General features: G+C 44.1%; 1 protein-coding gene across 1 annotated transcript in view; it reads left to right on the forward strand.

Annotated features, from left to right (window-relative positions):
• Positions 1–13,988, forward strand: part of rgs7a (regulator of G protein signaling 7a) — a gene marked incomplete at both ends in the record, with an annotated part of 63,664 nt that extends 49,676 nt beyond the window's left edge. Inside the window, 8 exons of the mRNA XM_084457012.1 lie at positions 739–813; positions 1,000–1,098; positions 2,711–2,772; positions 3,220–3,330; positions 9,293–9,418; positions 10,016–10,202; positions 11,988–12,077; positions 13,968–13,988. Coding sequence (XP_084313138.1) covers positions 739–813; positions 1,000–1,098; positions 2,711–2,772; positions 3,220–3,330; positions 9,293–9,418; positions 10,016–10,202; positions 11,988–12,077; positions 13,968–13,988 — 771 coding nt within the window. The remainder of the gene's footprint in view (positions 1–738; positions 814–999; positions 1,099–2,710; positions 2,773–3,219; positions 3,331–9,292; positions 9,419–10,015; positions 10,203–11,987; positions 12,078–13,967) is intronic.
• Between the last annotated feature and the right edge of the window lie 1,012 nt (positions 13,989–15,000).

Below are 15,000 nucleotides of genomic sequence, written 5' to 3' on the forward strand. Positions count from 1 at the left end.
GCATGCCTCTGAGCAGCATAATCAATTTTATTTCTGATTCCACAGCAAGGTTGTCAAGTCACTTAGCCTTGTAGCTCCTGGAGGGGGCCCCTTCAATTACAGTCTGATTCCCACTGGCTCATCTACTACTTATGTCGGTAGCGCCTACACATTTACATTTTACTGGAACGGAGGTGTGACACCGCAAAACGTACCAGGATTATTCCTAATCTGGCATGGAAATACAGTGCTTCCTTCAAATCAAATCCTTTATTCAACCAGATTGGCAGCATTGAGATTAACATCTCATTTTCAAGAGAGATCTGGCCAAGAAGGCAGCAGAAACAAAGTTACAGCAAGAAAATAAACATAACAACAATACAGAGAGACATACTTTCACAGCAAGAATCAGTTGTAGGGCAAGTTATCAAACACAGTTGCACTGACCAAGAGAACGGGGTTCATAGTCTTTTAAAATGGATTTAAATTCACCGAGTGTAATCAATCCTGGCAATTTCAGGTTCTTTTGCAACTCATTCCACGTCGATGGAGCAGCATATTTAAAAGCCTTTTTTTCCTAGTTCAGTTTTCATTCTGGGAACAACCATCTGAAGAGCATCTTGGGAGCAAAGGGCATGCTGGTTTTGCTTTCTGCACAACAGAACTCCTTATTAGCTGGGAAATCAGGAAGCTTTGGGATGAATGTAAAGAATCTCTCTCTCTCTCTCTTCCTCTCTCTCTCTCTCCGTCGTTCCTCAGCCGGGGTGTGTGAACACGACAGAAGTGGACATTAAGAAGTCCTCCCGGATGAAAAACCCCCACAAGACACGAAAGGTGCAGTCTCTCTATTAACTCTCTGCCTCCACATCCACTTATTTAAATGAGACAGCACAGACAAATATGTTCTCTCACAGGAACACCGAAACACACTCAGAAACACGCTTCTCAACCAGCCAGATAAATGCACCTGACTGCTGTTTGACTCTGACTGGGCAGGGTGTGCTTGTTTCGCCTCCCCAGTCTGTATACGGGCTGCAGAATGATGTCCGCACTCACAGCCCCACCCACACCCCGGCCCCAGAGGCAAAGCCGCCCACAGAAGAGGAACTGCAGGACAAGGTGGGTGCAGTAGGGGGCGCTCTTACGTCTGGTTGGAAAGGGGGGCATCAAAATGCTATTTAACTAATGCAGGGGTCCGGTGGCGGCTCCTGTCAAATCTCCCAAGAAGGGCAATTGCGATGAGGGTTAATGTTTTTTTTAATTGTATTTATTTTTTTATTTTTTTATTTTTTTATTTTATTTTTTTATTTATTTATATTATTTTTATTTATTTATTTATTATCAGCACATAATAACAAACATTTAAATAAATACATAAATACATAAATACACAAATCAATCAATCAATCAATGTAAATATGCCAGATTTAGCCACCAGGCTAATTTTCATCTGTAGTCCCTTGTCAGGTTGATGGCAATGAAATGTGACCTGTTCAACAGGTAAATTAACCTTAATCAGCTACAGTTGCTTGACATTGTCACATTGTTTTGAACAATTTGCTTTTTCTGGTCATCTTGTGTAGAAATACCACCAGTAACCAGATTTTCCCTTAGTGTACATAGTCTACGGTAGGCTACAGTATTTGTGGACAGCTCGTTCATTGTCAGTCTTGAATAATGTTTGGCTCTACGATGAATGAACATGAATGAAAAAGGAATTTGAACATTCCACAGTGATCATCAGTAATATGGGCTTCTGCCATTTATCATTTCACCTTCAAAGACACATTTGGATGTAAAGGCAACTACTTTAGCATTAACGGAAAATACATTGACTCTTAATCATCTGGTTCAGTTATCACACAGGCCTCCATTTTATTTAGGTGCAGCAAATCCAGAATAAAGAGCAGTGGCACTGGGCCTGATAATGTGCAATGGATCAAACTATTTAGGCTACTTATTCCATTTACATCTAGAAGTGTGAGTATTTGTTGTGTAGGCTACTTTTATCTTTCTATTTCATTTGATTGGACATCTGACCACATGCATCTTTAATGTTTCATTCTTTTTCACCTTCTCAGAGAAATGATGCATGTCTATGATAGCTTCCTGTAGATGTCCATGCAGTCTTTCAGTGAGTTTTTCAGTGATTTAGTAAACGCCTACACTGACGGTGATAAAAAAAAACGACCTACACATGACCTACTGTACACACACACAATTTAAGCATATAATCCAAATAATTAATGACTGAATTGAGTTCAACCTGCTCTTAGCGCTAGCCGTGATGAATGTGACTAGCTTGGCGCCAGCTGTGTTATTGTACATACTGTATGACGTAAACACGTTAGTGCAAAAGCACCTCCGGAAAACATACAGATGGCATTACAGGGCCTACAGTACGGAAAAAAAGATTTCACATGTACAGTAAGTCTGTCAAAACAACCTGGACGATTTTCAACCAGACGGAAATCGTCCAAAAGGCCTGGTTTTCCACAGAACACGACTCGACACTGATTGGTCAATGATATTCAGAAGCAGGACAAACGAGAAGCTAACACCGGTAGAACGGGCTAGAAAAAAATCCCTCTTTCTTTTCCCATTGGTGCTGCATCGCCCACATTGCCCTAAAGAACCAGAGGTCCGAATTTCTAATTCCTGCAGGTTATCAGCGCTGAAAGTGACACATGGACAGCCATGCTGAGAAAGTTGTTCTCTTCCAACATTTCAGATCACCTTTTGGCAAGTGCAATTAGACCGGCATCGACTGAAAATGTCCAAGGTGGCCGAGAGGTGAGCGAGGTTCGCTGGGTCCTTATCCAGTCGCCCATTGATCCATTGTTGAACCCTTGAAAGCCTAATGTTGCATGTAATTACGAGCTTAAGCAACCGTGATGTCTGCTTGGCCCGGCGGACACACACGCCAGCACACACGCCAGAACGCACTGGAGCAAAGTGACCGTTTGTCATTTCCTATTCAGCAAGGTTACTCCTGTAGGAGTGTGCGTTACCTCGCCTGATTGCAGTCGCTATATACTATTAAATTGCTTTTCTTCTCCGAGGTCAGAGAGCTACATTATGCTGTTTACACTACTGTGAGTCCCTCCTGACTCTGAAAACGCAAGGTCATACAACACCTTTCCAGACGGAGTTAGAGCGTAGTGCAGAGCAGCGCTAGTGCTGACGAGGCTACTGTTGTGAACGTAGATTTGTGATTCCTCTTCTGTGCTTCGTTCCCAGTCTTTTAGGATACACGGAGCAGTATGTGGAGTACGACCCCTTCCTCACCCCACCAGACCCCTCCAACCTCTGGATCACAGATGACACCACCGTCTGGGAGCTGGAGGCCAGGTGTGTGTGTGTGTGTGTGTGTGTGTGTGTGTGTGATAGAGAGACACGTAAGGGTGTATATGAGAGAGAAACATCAGATTTTGTATGCATGTACCTCACACTTATGGACCATACATGGACCATATGGACCATAGTGTTAACACTGTAAAGGGGGAAACTGCTTTTAAATGTGCTGCCCTTTCTGATTGGAACGCCCTCCAAAAGGACTTAAAACTCCCTGAACTGATCTCACACGATGCCTTAAAAGGGTTAACCCTTTTAACCCTGAAAGTACAGTGACAACATTTTGAATATTAATTGAATTTTCCCTATAATACTAGAAAGCGCAGTTTCTCAGCTTTCAGCAAGTGTTGGAGTGAGGAATTTTTTAGATTTGTTAGATATTTTTTTAATATTATTAAATATTTGTTAGATATTTTTAAAATGTTGCCGGTGACGTGGTCGTATCGAAGGGTTAAGGAAATCCTTAAGGATTTGGAGCTTGAAAGTGTCTCTGTCCCTAAACTCTATACTGCCTACGCACTCCTGAAACTTCCTATCCGTGTTTTATTGTTGTTGTGTACGTATGAAACCTGGGGCCTCATTTATCATTGAGGTACGCCTTCTTTTACACGGTCTTTTTCGCGATTTCAGGCGTACGCCATTTGCCCCCCCCACATTGCGATTTATCAAGCCGATAAAAGGGCGGAAATTTAGTCGCCTTTCTCCGCGCTTTTGTACGACACCTCTCAAGTTGTCGTACCGATTTACACGGTGTTCTACGCCCTCTTTGAACACAGGGGGAACTGGCGACGCAGGTGGTGCGTCGGTGAATTACTATGTTTGACGGAGAGAATAAGAGCGACAGTTCATGAACGCACAATCATGTAGGCTACTAGGCCAATTCAGCACCAACATATATCGCAATGCAAGATTAGACGTGTCCTCTAACCGGCTCATTCATGGTCCGATATGGATTTGTTCCCCAAACTGAACCTATGCGCTGTCCAAAACCTTTCCGCGCTATATGTCACACACCTAATGCAGGCACTCCATCAAACGGCAATAATTGACCAATTAGATTGTCATTAATATGTGATCATGTGGACCTGTTTGCTCTTTGGTAAGCATATAAATGACAGTCCTCCTGTGCGTAATGCGAGCCTAAATGAATCCGGCGCTACTCGGCCTACTGGCCGAGATAGAACTCCAAAGAGGTGACGGCGATGGCGACTGCACCCACATAAGGGCACCATCAGTGAATGAATACGTCTATGTGAATCGCTAGCACACTAGAAATACCCAAATCATATGTGACATGCTCATCACAAGTGTAGTGGCACGGTGGCCTGGCTCCACGCATGACTCATTCATCCTGGCGCACAGCAGGGGCTAGACTGGAGGCAGGCGCTGCGCGTGACGGCTGGCTTGTTGGTGTGTCCATAGCCAAGATACATATTCTTTGTCTTATTTACTTTTAATCTTTATTAGCATTTTCCATCCATACAACGACAATACAATAAAACATAAAAACCTACAATAACAGCTTATGGGTACATCCATCCATGCAGCTTTTTTTTCTTACTCAAATATGACAATTTTAATATTAGTGGTATCATCACACTTCCTTCTATAATCCATCAATTTTTCCCATCTCCCTTCAAACTTTCCTTCCTGCATCCTCAATGCATGCGTGAACCTCTCCCTAACATACATCTCCTCCACAACACCCAGCCACTGCTCCTTGGTTGGGCGTTCCACCTTATACCAAGCCCTCGTTATTGTCTTTTTACTAGCAACCAATAGTACTTTCACTAGGTATCTGTCCCCTCCTTGTACATCATCCCGTGTTATGTTTGCCAAGATATATATTCAAAGCTGATAAGAAGGTGGAGGTCGTGGCGCTGGAGGTGGAGGCTACAACTCGCGGGGGCACGACCGTCAGGTCAAGGACCACTGCAGACTCCCCCTCCTCTGAGTCCGACCCCACGTCAGAGTCTGGAGAAACAATTTCAATCATTTTCTTTGAGTTTGTCTGTGAACTTGATTATGCATTAAACATTTCATTGTGCAGCCATATTCATTTGATATGTTTTTCTGTTGGCAGTCAAATAAATGCTGTGATTTACCGGGTGATTTAGATGAGTCTTAATTTCCCAGAGGGGAAAATGTTTAATGTGTTCTAACATTATGAAGTGGTCATCTGCGTTATTGTTCCCTGTTTTTGGTCCTAATTTAATCATAGCCTACCACAGAATGTTTGCTTTCCTCACAGCCACATGTTACAGTATGTCCGTGTATGCCAAATCCTAGATGCACAAAACGTAGCTAAAGTAGGCTACTAAGCTGTAGGAGCAAACAGACAAAGGTAGGCTATTAATACCTTCCGAAGAGGATTGTCTTCCTCGCGTGGACCTCACCAACTAGCACATGCACCTCCGTCTCCGAGAAGTTCCTCTTCTTAGCTCTTCGTTCCATGTTTCATTGTCCCGCCTGGGTGCTCCACGCTACCTTTTTAAGCCGGTTCCTTCCGGGAAACCACGTTTGGCCACTCATGGTTTTGACCATATATGGTTGGATTAGGGCGTGGCGAGGGCGGAACACGGGGCGCGTGCGCGTACGCTCTCTTCCCCGCCAGTCTCGGATTTCTCGTGCAGAAAAGGGCGTACGACCTTTTTGATAGATCCGAAAAGCGTGTATATATTCTCGTCGTACGCTCGATTTCGCATTTTCCGCGTTTTCGTCGTACGCCCTCTTTTACACCGGAATTTACACGCTCTTTGATAAATGAGGCCCCTGGATGGTTATGTGTTTTATTGTTGTTCTGTATGTATGAAACCTGGATGGTTGTGTGTTTTATTGTTGTTGTGTGTATGAAACCTGGATGGTTATGTGTTTTTATTGTTGTTCTGTGTGTATGAAACCTGGATGGTTGTGTGTTTTTATTGTTGTTGTGTGTGTATGAAACCTGGATGGTTATGTGTTTTATTGTTGTTGTGTATGTATGAAACCTGGATGGTTGTGTGTTTTTATTGTGTGCTGCCCTCTTGGCCAGGTCACTCTTGAAAAAGACACTTCCTTTAATCTCAACGAGTTTTATCTGGTTAAATAAAGATTCAATAAAAAAACAAAACATCATCAGCCCCTGGTCCTACAGTTTTACAGTACATGTTATCAAGAAAGCTTTCTAGATTGTTCTTGCTCTCCTTGAGGTTGTCAAGGTGAAATGCAGGGGTTTGCAGGGGTTTGCGTCCCAGATAAATGATTTGATTGTGTGTCCCAGTAAGGAGCAGGTCAGAAGAGGATGATTTAACTGTGTGTGTTCTAGGAGCCAGGTCGGAAGAGGATGATTTAACTGTGTGTGTTCTAGGAGCCAGGTCAGAAGAGGATGATTTAACTGTGTGTGTTCTAGGAGCCAGGTCAGAAGAGGATGATTTAACTGTGTGTGTTCTAGTACGGAGCAGGTCAGAAGAGGATGATTTAACTGTGTGTGTTCTAGTAAGGAGCCGGGTCAGAAGAGGATGATTTAACTGTGTGTTCTAGGAGCCAGGTCAGAAGAGGATGATTTAACTGTGTGTTTTCTAGGAGCCAGGTCAGAAGAGGATGATTTAACTGTGTGTGTTCTAGTAAGGAGCAGGTCAGAAGAGGATGATTTAACTGTGTGTGTTCTAGTAAGGAACCAGATCAGAAGAGGATGATTTAACTGTGTGTGTTCTAGTAAGGAACCAGATCAGAAGAGGATGATTTAACTGTGTGTGTTCTAGTAAGGAACCAGATCAGAAGAGGATGATTTAACTGTGTGTGTTCTAGGAGCCAGGTCAGAAGAGGATGATTTAACTGTGTGTGTTCTAGTAAGGAGCCAGGTCAGAAGAGGATGATTCAGAAGAGGATGATTTAACTGTGTGTGTGTTCTAGTAAGGAGCCAGGTCAGAAGAGGATGATTTAACTGTGTGTGTGTTCTAGTAGCCAGGTCAGAAGAGGATGATTTAACTGTGTGTGTGTTCTAGTAAGGAGCCAGGTCAGAAGAGGATGATTTAACTGTGTGTGTTCTAGTAAGGAACCAGGGCAGCAGAGGATGATTTAACTGTGTGTGTTCTAGTAAGGAACCAGGTCAGAAGAGGATGATTTAACTGTGTGTGTTCTAGTAAGGAGCTGGGTCAGAAGAGGATGATTTAACTGTGTGTGTTCTAGTAAGGAGCAGGTCAGAAGAGGATTGTTTGTTTGTTTGTTTATTAGGATCTCTTTTAGCCATCGGCTAGTCTTCCAAGAGTCCTCAACTAAAACATACAGTACAATACAATAATGCAGAAGATACTACAATTCATAAATATAATTCAAGAAAAAATAAGAAAAGAAAGAAACATGATAGTAAATACAATAATAACAGTAAAATACAATAGTTCAAAAACACAGCTACTTACGAAATCCCACATCTAAAATAATTGTAACAAAACATTTGTAAATTGTTATCAAAAGAAGTTCAAAGAAGGAAAATACAGCACTATGGTCAGTGCAATGAATTCCACATGATCACCATCCTATATGTATGATGGATGATTTAACTGTGTGTGTTCTAGTAAGGAGCCAGGTCAGAAGAGGATGATTTAACTGTGTGTTTTAGGAGCCAGGTCAGAAGAGGATGATTTAACTGTGTGTGTTCTAGTAAGGAGCCAGGTCAGAAGAGGATGATTTAACTGTGTGTTTTAGGAGCCAGGTCAGAAGAGGATGATTTAACTGTGTGTGTGTTCTAGTAAGGAGCCGGGTCAGAAGAGGATGATTTAACTGTGTGTGTTCTAGTAAGGAGCCAGGTCAGAAGAGGATGATTTAACTGTGTGTGTTCTAGTAAGGAACCGGGTCAGAAGAGGATGATTTAACTGTGTGTGTTCTAGTAAGGAGCCAGGTCAGAAGAGGATGATTTAACTGTGTGTGTTCTAGTAAGGAACCAGGTCAGAAGAGGATGATTTAACTGTGTGTGGTGTGTGTTTTAGGAGCCAGGTCAGAAGAGGATGATTTGACTGTGTGTGTGTTCTAGTAAGGAGCCAGGTCAGAAGAGGATGATTTAACTGTGTGTGTGTTCTAGTAAGGAACCAGGTCAGAAGAGGATGATTTGACTGTGTGTGTGTTCTAGTAAGGAGCCAGGTCAGAAGAGGATGATTTAACTGTGTGTGTGTTCTAGTAAGGAGCCAGGTCAGAAGAGGATGATTTAACTGTGTGTGTGTTCTAGTAAGGAACCAGGTCAGAAGAGGATGATTTAACTGTGTGTGTTCTAGGAGCCAGGTCAGAAGAGGATGATTTAACTGTGTGTGTGTTCTAGTAAGGAGCCAGGTCAGAAGAGGATGATTTAACTGTGTGTGTGTTCTAGTAGCCAGGTCAGAAGAGGATGATTTAACTGTGTGTGTTCTAGTAAGGAGCCAGGTCAGAAGAGGATGATTTAACTGTGTGTGTTCTAGGAGCCAGGTCAGAAGAGGATGATTTAACTGTGTGTGTGTTCTAGTAGCCAGGTCAGAAGAGGATGATTTAACTGTGTGTGTGTTCTAGTAAGGAGCCAGGTCAGAAGAGGATGATTTAACTGTGTGTGTTCTAGTAAGGAGCCAGATCAGAAGAGGATGATTTAACTGTGTGTGTGTTCTAGTAAGGAGCCAGGTCAGAAGAGGATGATTCAGAAGAGGATGATTTAACTGTGTGTGTGTGTTCTAGTAAGGAGCCAGGTCAGAAGAGGATGATTTAACTGTGTGTGTGTGTTCTAGTAAGGAGCCAGGTCAGAAGAGGATGATTTAACTGTGTGTGTTCTAGGAGCCAGGTCAGAAGAGGATGATTTAACTGTGTGTGTGTTCTAGTAAGGAGCCGGGTCAGAAGAGGATGATTTAACTGTGTGTGTTCTAGTAAGGAACCAGGTCAGCAGAGGATGATTTAACTGTGTGTGTTCTAGTAAGGAGCCAGGTCAGCAGAGGATGATTTAACTGTGTGTGTGTGTGTGTTCTAGTAAGGAACCGGGTCAGCAGAGGGTGAAGAGGTGGGCGTTCGGCATCAACGAGGTGCTGAAAGACCCAGTGGGCCGCGAGCAGTTCCTCAAATTCCTGGAGTCTGAGTTCAGCTCAGAGAACCTGAGGTGCACGCTCACATACACACACACACACACACACACACACACACACACACACACACACACACACACACACACACACACACACACACACACACACACACACATACATATACACACGCACATACACACACACACTCGATGCACACACGCACACACACACACACACACAAACACATACACTCATACATGCTCACACTCTCAAAAATGCACACACACACAGCAAGCAAGCGCATTGATTTGTGTGATACGCCCTCTGCTGGTGAATGAACAGTATGTCTCTTCTTGCCTGGAGGAAATGTTGAGACCGAGACAGCCATTCTCAATGGAGACAGAGAGAGTCATTATAATCTACTTAAAGTTGCAGATTGAATTTCTTACCTAATAGACTACATTAATGTCCCTGTGAATAGATTATGGAAATAGCATTCACAACAGATGGTCACAATAAAGAGCAAAAATAGTATTCATAATACAGAAATACACAAGTCAGGGGGTAGGGTTATAGGGTTGAGTGCTACAGCATGTGACCTAGGTGTCTCAGTCCCATCTTGAGGGCTTAGGAGGTGTCTCTAACCCCGCCCTGTTTGTGGGTGTGGCCAGGTTCTGGTTGGCGGTCCAGGAGCTGAAGAAGCGGCCAATCAGAGAGGTACCGACGCGGGTGCAGGAGATCTGGGCGGAGTTCCTGGCTCCCGGCGCTCCCAGTGCCATCAACGTGGACTCCAAGAGCTACGACAAGACCACCCAGAATGTCAAAGACCCCGGACGCTATGCCTTCGAGGATGCGCAGGTAACTGTATGGACGCTGCGCAGGTAACAGTATGGAGGATGCGCAGGTAACAATATGGAGGATGCGTAGGTAACAGTATGGAGGATGCGCAGGTAACAGTATGGAGGATGCGCAGGTAACAGTATGGAGGATGCGCAGGTAACAGGATGGAGGCTGCGCAGGTAACAGTATGGAGGATGCGCAGGTAACAGTATGGAGGATGTGCAGGTAACAGTATGGAGGCTGCGCAGGTAACAGTATGGAGGCTGTGCAGGTAACAGTATGGAGGCTGTGCAGGTAACAGTATGGAGGATGCGCAGGTAACAGTGTGGAGGATGCGCAGGTAACAGTATGGAGGATGCGCAGGTAACAGTATGGAGGATGCGCAGGTAACAGTATGGAGGATGCGCAGGTAACAGTATGGAGGATGCGCAGGTAACAGTATGGAGGATGCGCAGGTAACAGTATGGAGGATGTGCAGGTAACAGTATGGAGGCTGCGCAGGTAACAGTATGGAGGCTGTGCAGGTAACAGTATGGAGGCTGTGCAGGTAACAGTATGGAGGATGCGCAGGTAACAGTGTGGAGGATGCGCAGGTAACAGTATGGAGGATGCGCAGGTAACAGTATGGAGGATGCGCAGGTAACAGTATGGAGGATGCGCAGGTAACAGTATGGAGGATGCGCAGGTAACAGTATGGAGGATGCGCAGGTAACAGGATGGTCCAACCCCACGGTATCAGGCCTAGAACGGCTAAGATAAACCCAATGAATACCAACCAGCCTTCCTGAACACTATCTTTCACCTGGTTCATAAGTCTGCATAGTTTTTAACTATTCACCTGGATTAGGTCAACACTAGCTTACTGTTTATGTAGTAAAAACATCTACAGCTTGTAGGATTGTAAGACAAGCAATTAATAAAATTCTGTCGGATCAAGAAAAAACATGCAGTTTGGAGCTCTGATACTGCCTCCTCCCATAGAGGTGTGGCCACACCTGGTCCAATCAGTGAGAGCATGTGTGCTGAGAATGGATAGATAGACAGATACACAGATAGACACACAGACAGACAGACAGACACACAGACAGACAGACAGACAGACAGACAGACAGACAGACAGACAGATAGATAGATAGATAGATAGATAGATAGATAGATAGACAGAGACAGACAGACAGACAGACAGACAGACAGACAGATAGATAGATAGATAGATAGATAGATAGATAGATAGATAGATAGATAGATAGATAGATAGAAGCACTCAGCAGAACAGGCTCATAGAGAATGTAGAGTAAACGAGGTGTAGCCGCTAAGCAGAGGTGGGGAGACAGAAAGACAAGAGCCAAGAGTAAAAACGGGGTGGGGTTGGCTGGATAGGGACAGCTGGTGACAGTGTTGCTACTGTCTAGTTACTGGTGCTTCAATACAACGCAGTTATATAAACTCAGTCGGATGGAGACGTTTTTCTAAGGCCTTATTTGGGCATGTGGGCGTATCCAAACTGCTCCAAGCAGGCCGGGCTTCAGACACCAGACGGAATTGACTCTTGGAGCCGCAGGTGATGGAGTTTCTGAGCAACACATCGTAACGTTAAGTACGTGTGTGTCTGTGTGCCCTCAACTCCCCAGGCACGGTATTTAAGTAGTACCTGTCTCCAACTCTCATTTCCCCAGGTACAGTATTTAAGTAGTACCTGTCTCTAACACTCATTCCCCCAGGTACAGTATTTAAGCGTTACTGTACCTGTGTGTTTAACCCTCACCTCCATTTTGACAAGCAGCTGTTTGTGTTGTTTGACAGGAGCACATCTACAAGCTGATGAAGAGCGACTCCTACAGCCGCTTCATCCGTTCCAGTGCCTACCAAGAGCTGCTCCAGGCAAAGAAGAAGGTACTGTAAAGATGGCCGCCCCGGTCCACTACCCACAATGCTCTCTGTTGAGGACACCTTCGGCGTCCGCCCTGATTCAGTGTGCCACCCTGAGGGAAAGACAGGAGGGGTAGTTCCGACTGGCGTCGCTGCATCGCTCGATAGTTTTTCCTTCCACCCTAACTCGCCCTTTACCGGGTTCGGTCTCGGGTCCTCTGACTTACAAACACGTGACCTCTCATAAACGCCGCTTTAGCTGGCTGCACTGCCGAAAAGCCGCCAATTCGATGGCGATGGCGGCCTGTGTTTACGTATTACGAGGTGAGTTCAACTCATTTACTGTAGGACACAGGGTATTGTTGGTCTCTCCTAGCTGGGCCAGAACAAACCATACAGCTGGTGTCTCCAGCAGTGGGGGGACAACAAGAGCTACGTCTTCACATGTAAAGAGCACGCTTCATGCTTTTTGAGTTCTTAGAAACAGTTGTGCTGAAAAGGAAATCCATGTTACAGCTCGTTCATTATTTTTCTATCATTTGCAAACCGCTGATCACGATTGATTTGCGTTAAGTACTGTATCACCATTTTCATCGCGAAGACATCAGTGTATTCTTGTTTTTATTCTTATTTATTTACTATCGTCTCTGTTTTCACTGTCAACATCCTCCATTGCTTCACTTCACTTTTGGATTCAGCTGTTCTTGTTTTCTGGCCTCCTTTCTTTTTGTTGTCATCTGTCATTCCATCAAGTATGGAGGGATTCAGGACCGCGGAACGTCCTCTGACAAATTCCCTCGGAACCTGGTAAGTGGGCGTGTCTCGTCCTGGTGGACCCAACCAGCCAATCAGATAAAGCATGTCCCACGGCTGCATTGCTACCTTTCAGTAATACTAGTTCTGATACCCGAGCAATCAGTAATTTAGTCCAATATATGCTCGGCTGCCACCCCCCCAGAACCCGAGATACAGGTATCGGAATGGGGCACCATACAGAATGGGGAAATGTCCAACTGAATTAGTGGTGAATGGTCGGTTATTCTCTGTGCTTAGAACGACACTAATGGGCTGCAAACTGCTAAAACGCACTTTGCTAGAAGTAAGCCGAGAGTAATCTAATGATGCCCGTCTCTTGATATATCGGCTATTTTACTATTTTACGACCGCTAGATCGACCAGAAGACATTTTCATGCTACTGTTCTGATCGCTAACGTTGTTAGCATAAGTGAATGGAGTAGAACATGGTGAAGGTTAACATCACTGCTAAGTCCTGTCTGAATGGTTTGGTTTGTACTGTAGTTACTATTGTACAGGGTGGACAATAGAACACACTCATTTTAAGTAGAGCATAGCGGACATGTTGTGTTTGGCTAACATTAGAAAGACACAGGCGAATAGACGTGCCAAATATGAATGCTATCATGTCAACGGTGTCCAAGGAGCCAAATACGCAGATACTGTACAAACACTTCTTTGTTGGGTAAGATGCTACTGCAGCTGTAAAACTAAACTAACATCTTTGATTTACAACTTTGATATAGTCCCAACCAAATACTTTCTCTATATTTCAGAAATCATAAAACTTGATTATGTTTAACACAGATGACATGCCAAGTGATACTGTGAATTCGAATCAGATCATACATAATGTATCTCTGTCTACCGTATCTACACCCCCCCCCCCCCCGTTCGTTTTTACTCTTGCGTGACAGAAGACTTTTACTGTATGACAAAATACTGTGATGTACAATCTACCGTACCGTGACATTTTAACTTTTTAGATGAATTATCATTCTAGTGTAACTCATTGGAGTATAATACATAACACTGTTTATGTTTCGCATGGCTTGACATTTTGGCCTCCTGCCAAAATGTCCTCTCTCACTCACTGTGTCCTCTGCTTGTCCCCACAGAAAAGTAAGAACTTGTTTTGAAGGATGTTGCTTCCAGGTAATGTTTATAACATGTTGTTGCTCCTCAGAACTTTCTTGCATTTTTCTACTGTACCACACCCTCTGTCTTTTCCCAAGCTACCCACATGCATGGGAATATACTAACTTTTGTTGAAAGGATTATACTGTAATCCAGGGAATAATGGATACATTATATAGAGTGTAGAAATGGAACACACTAATACGATTATAATCTGTAATTCTGTACACTTCCAATAGACAAACATTTTCCAGGAGCTCGCTCGATCGTCTCGTTGAGAGAGGTCAGGGAAGAATATTTACAGCTCACTTTTCTGGCCCTCAGGTGAAACTGTTTTTTTTGCTTCCCTCTGGAATATGTAGGGGTGGAGTGGGACCTATGCCCCCCCCCCCACCCCCCCATTGCTCTCTGTTAAGCGCATTGTGTTGCCTCTGTGTATGAAATGCGCTATATAAATAAAGTTTGATTTGATTTGATACACTTGATGGCCATAGGATGTCAGTATAGCCTATGTAATCTTGCATACATTTTCTATCTATCACACATCACGCTGGCAGTCTAAAAACACTGGTAGAACACACTGGAAAAACAGGTACTGTAGAATTCACACACATCTAGAGACGCTGACATGTTGGATATCTTGTCGTTTATTCTTTATGATTTTCTTCTTCTTCTCCCCTTCTCACAGGGGAGATCCCTTTACGTCAAAGAGGCTGACCAGTCTTGTGCCATCATGCTAGAAACGCCGTCTCCCTTGGATACGACGATACACCATATCATTTCTATGTCATCATCGTGCGCCGTCTCCTGTCCAATCAGACAATGAGCTGGACTGTTACACCAGATGTTGCATGTCCAAGGAGGAGACCACTTCCTCCTTTTTACCTGATGTATTTCCTGTCTGTGGTGAGACACTGTTGGACTAGAGACTCTCTAAGAGGATGTTGAAGCACTTCAAGACGGTGTCCACAGTCCGGATCCTTCCACCACTATTTGCTGGTCCTGTATCTCTCT

The sequence above is a fragment of the Borostomias antarcticus genome (genome assembly GCF_949987555.1).
Source record: "Borostomias antarcticus genome assembly, chromosome: 2".
In the NCBI taxonomy this organism is placed as follows: Eukaryota; Metazoa; Chordata; class Actinopteri; order Stomiiformes; family Stomiidae; genus Borostomias; species Borostomias antarcticus.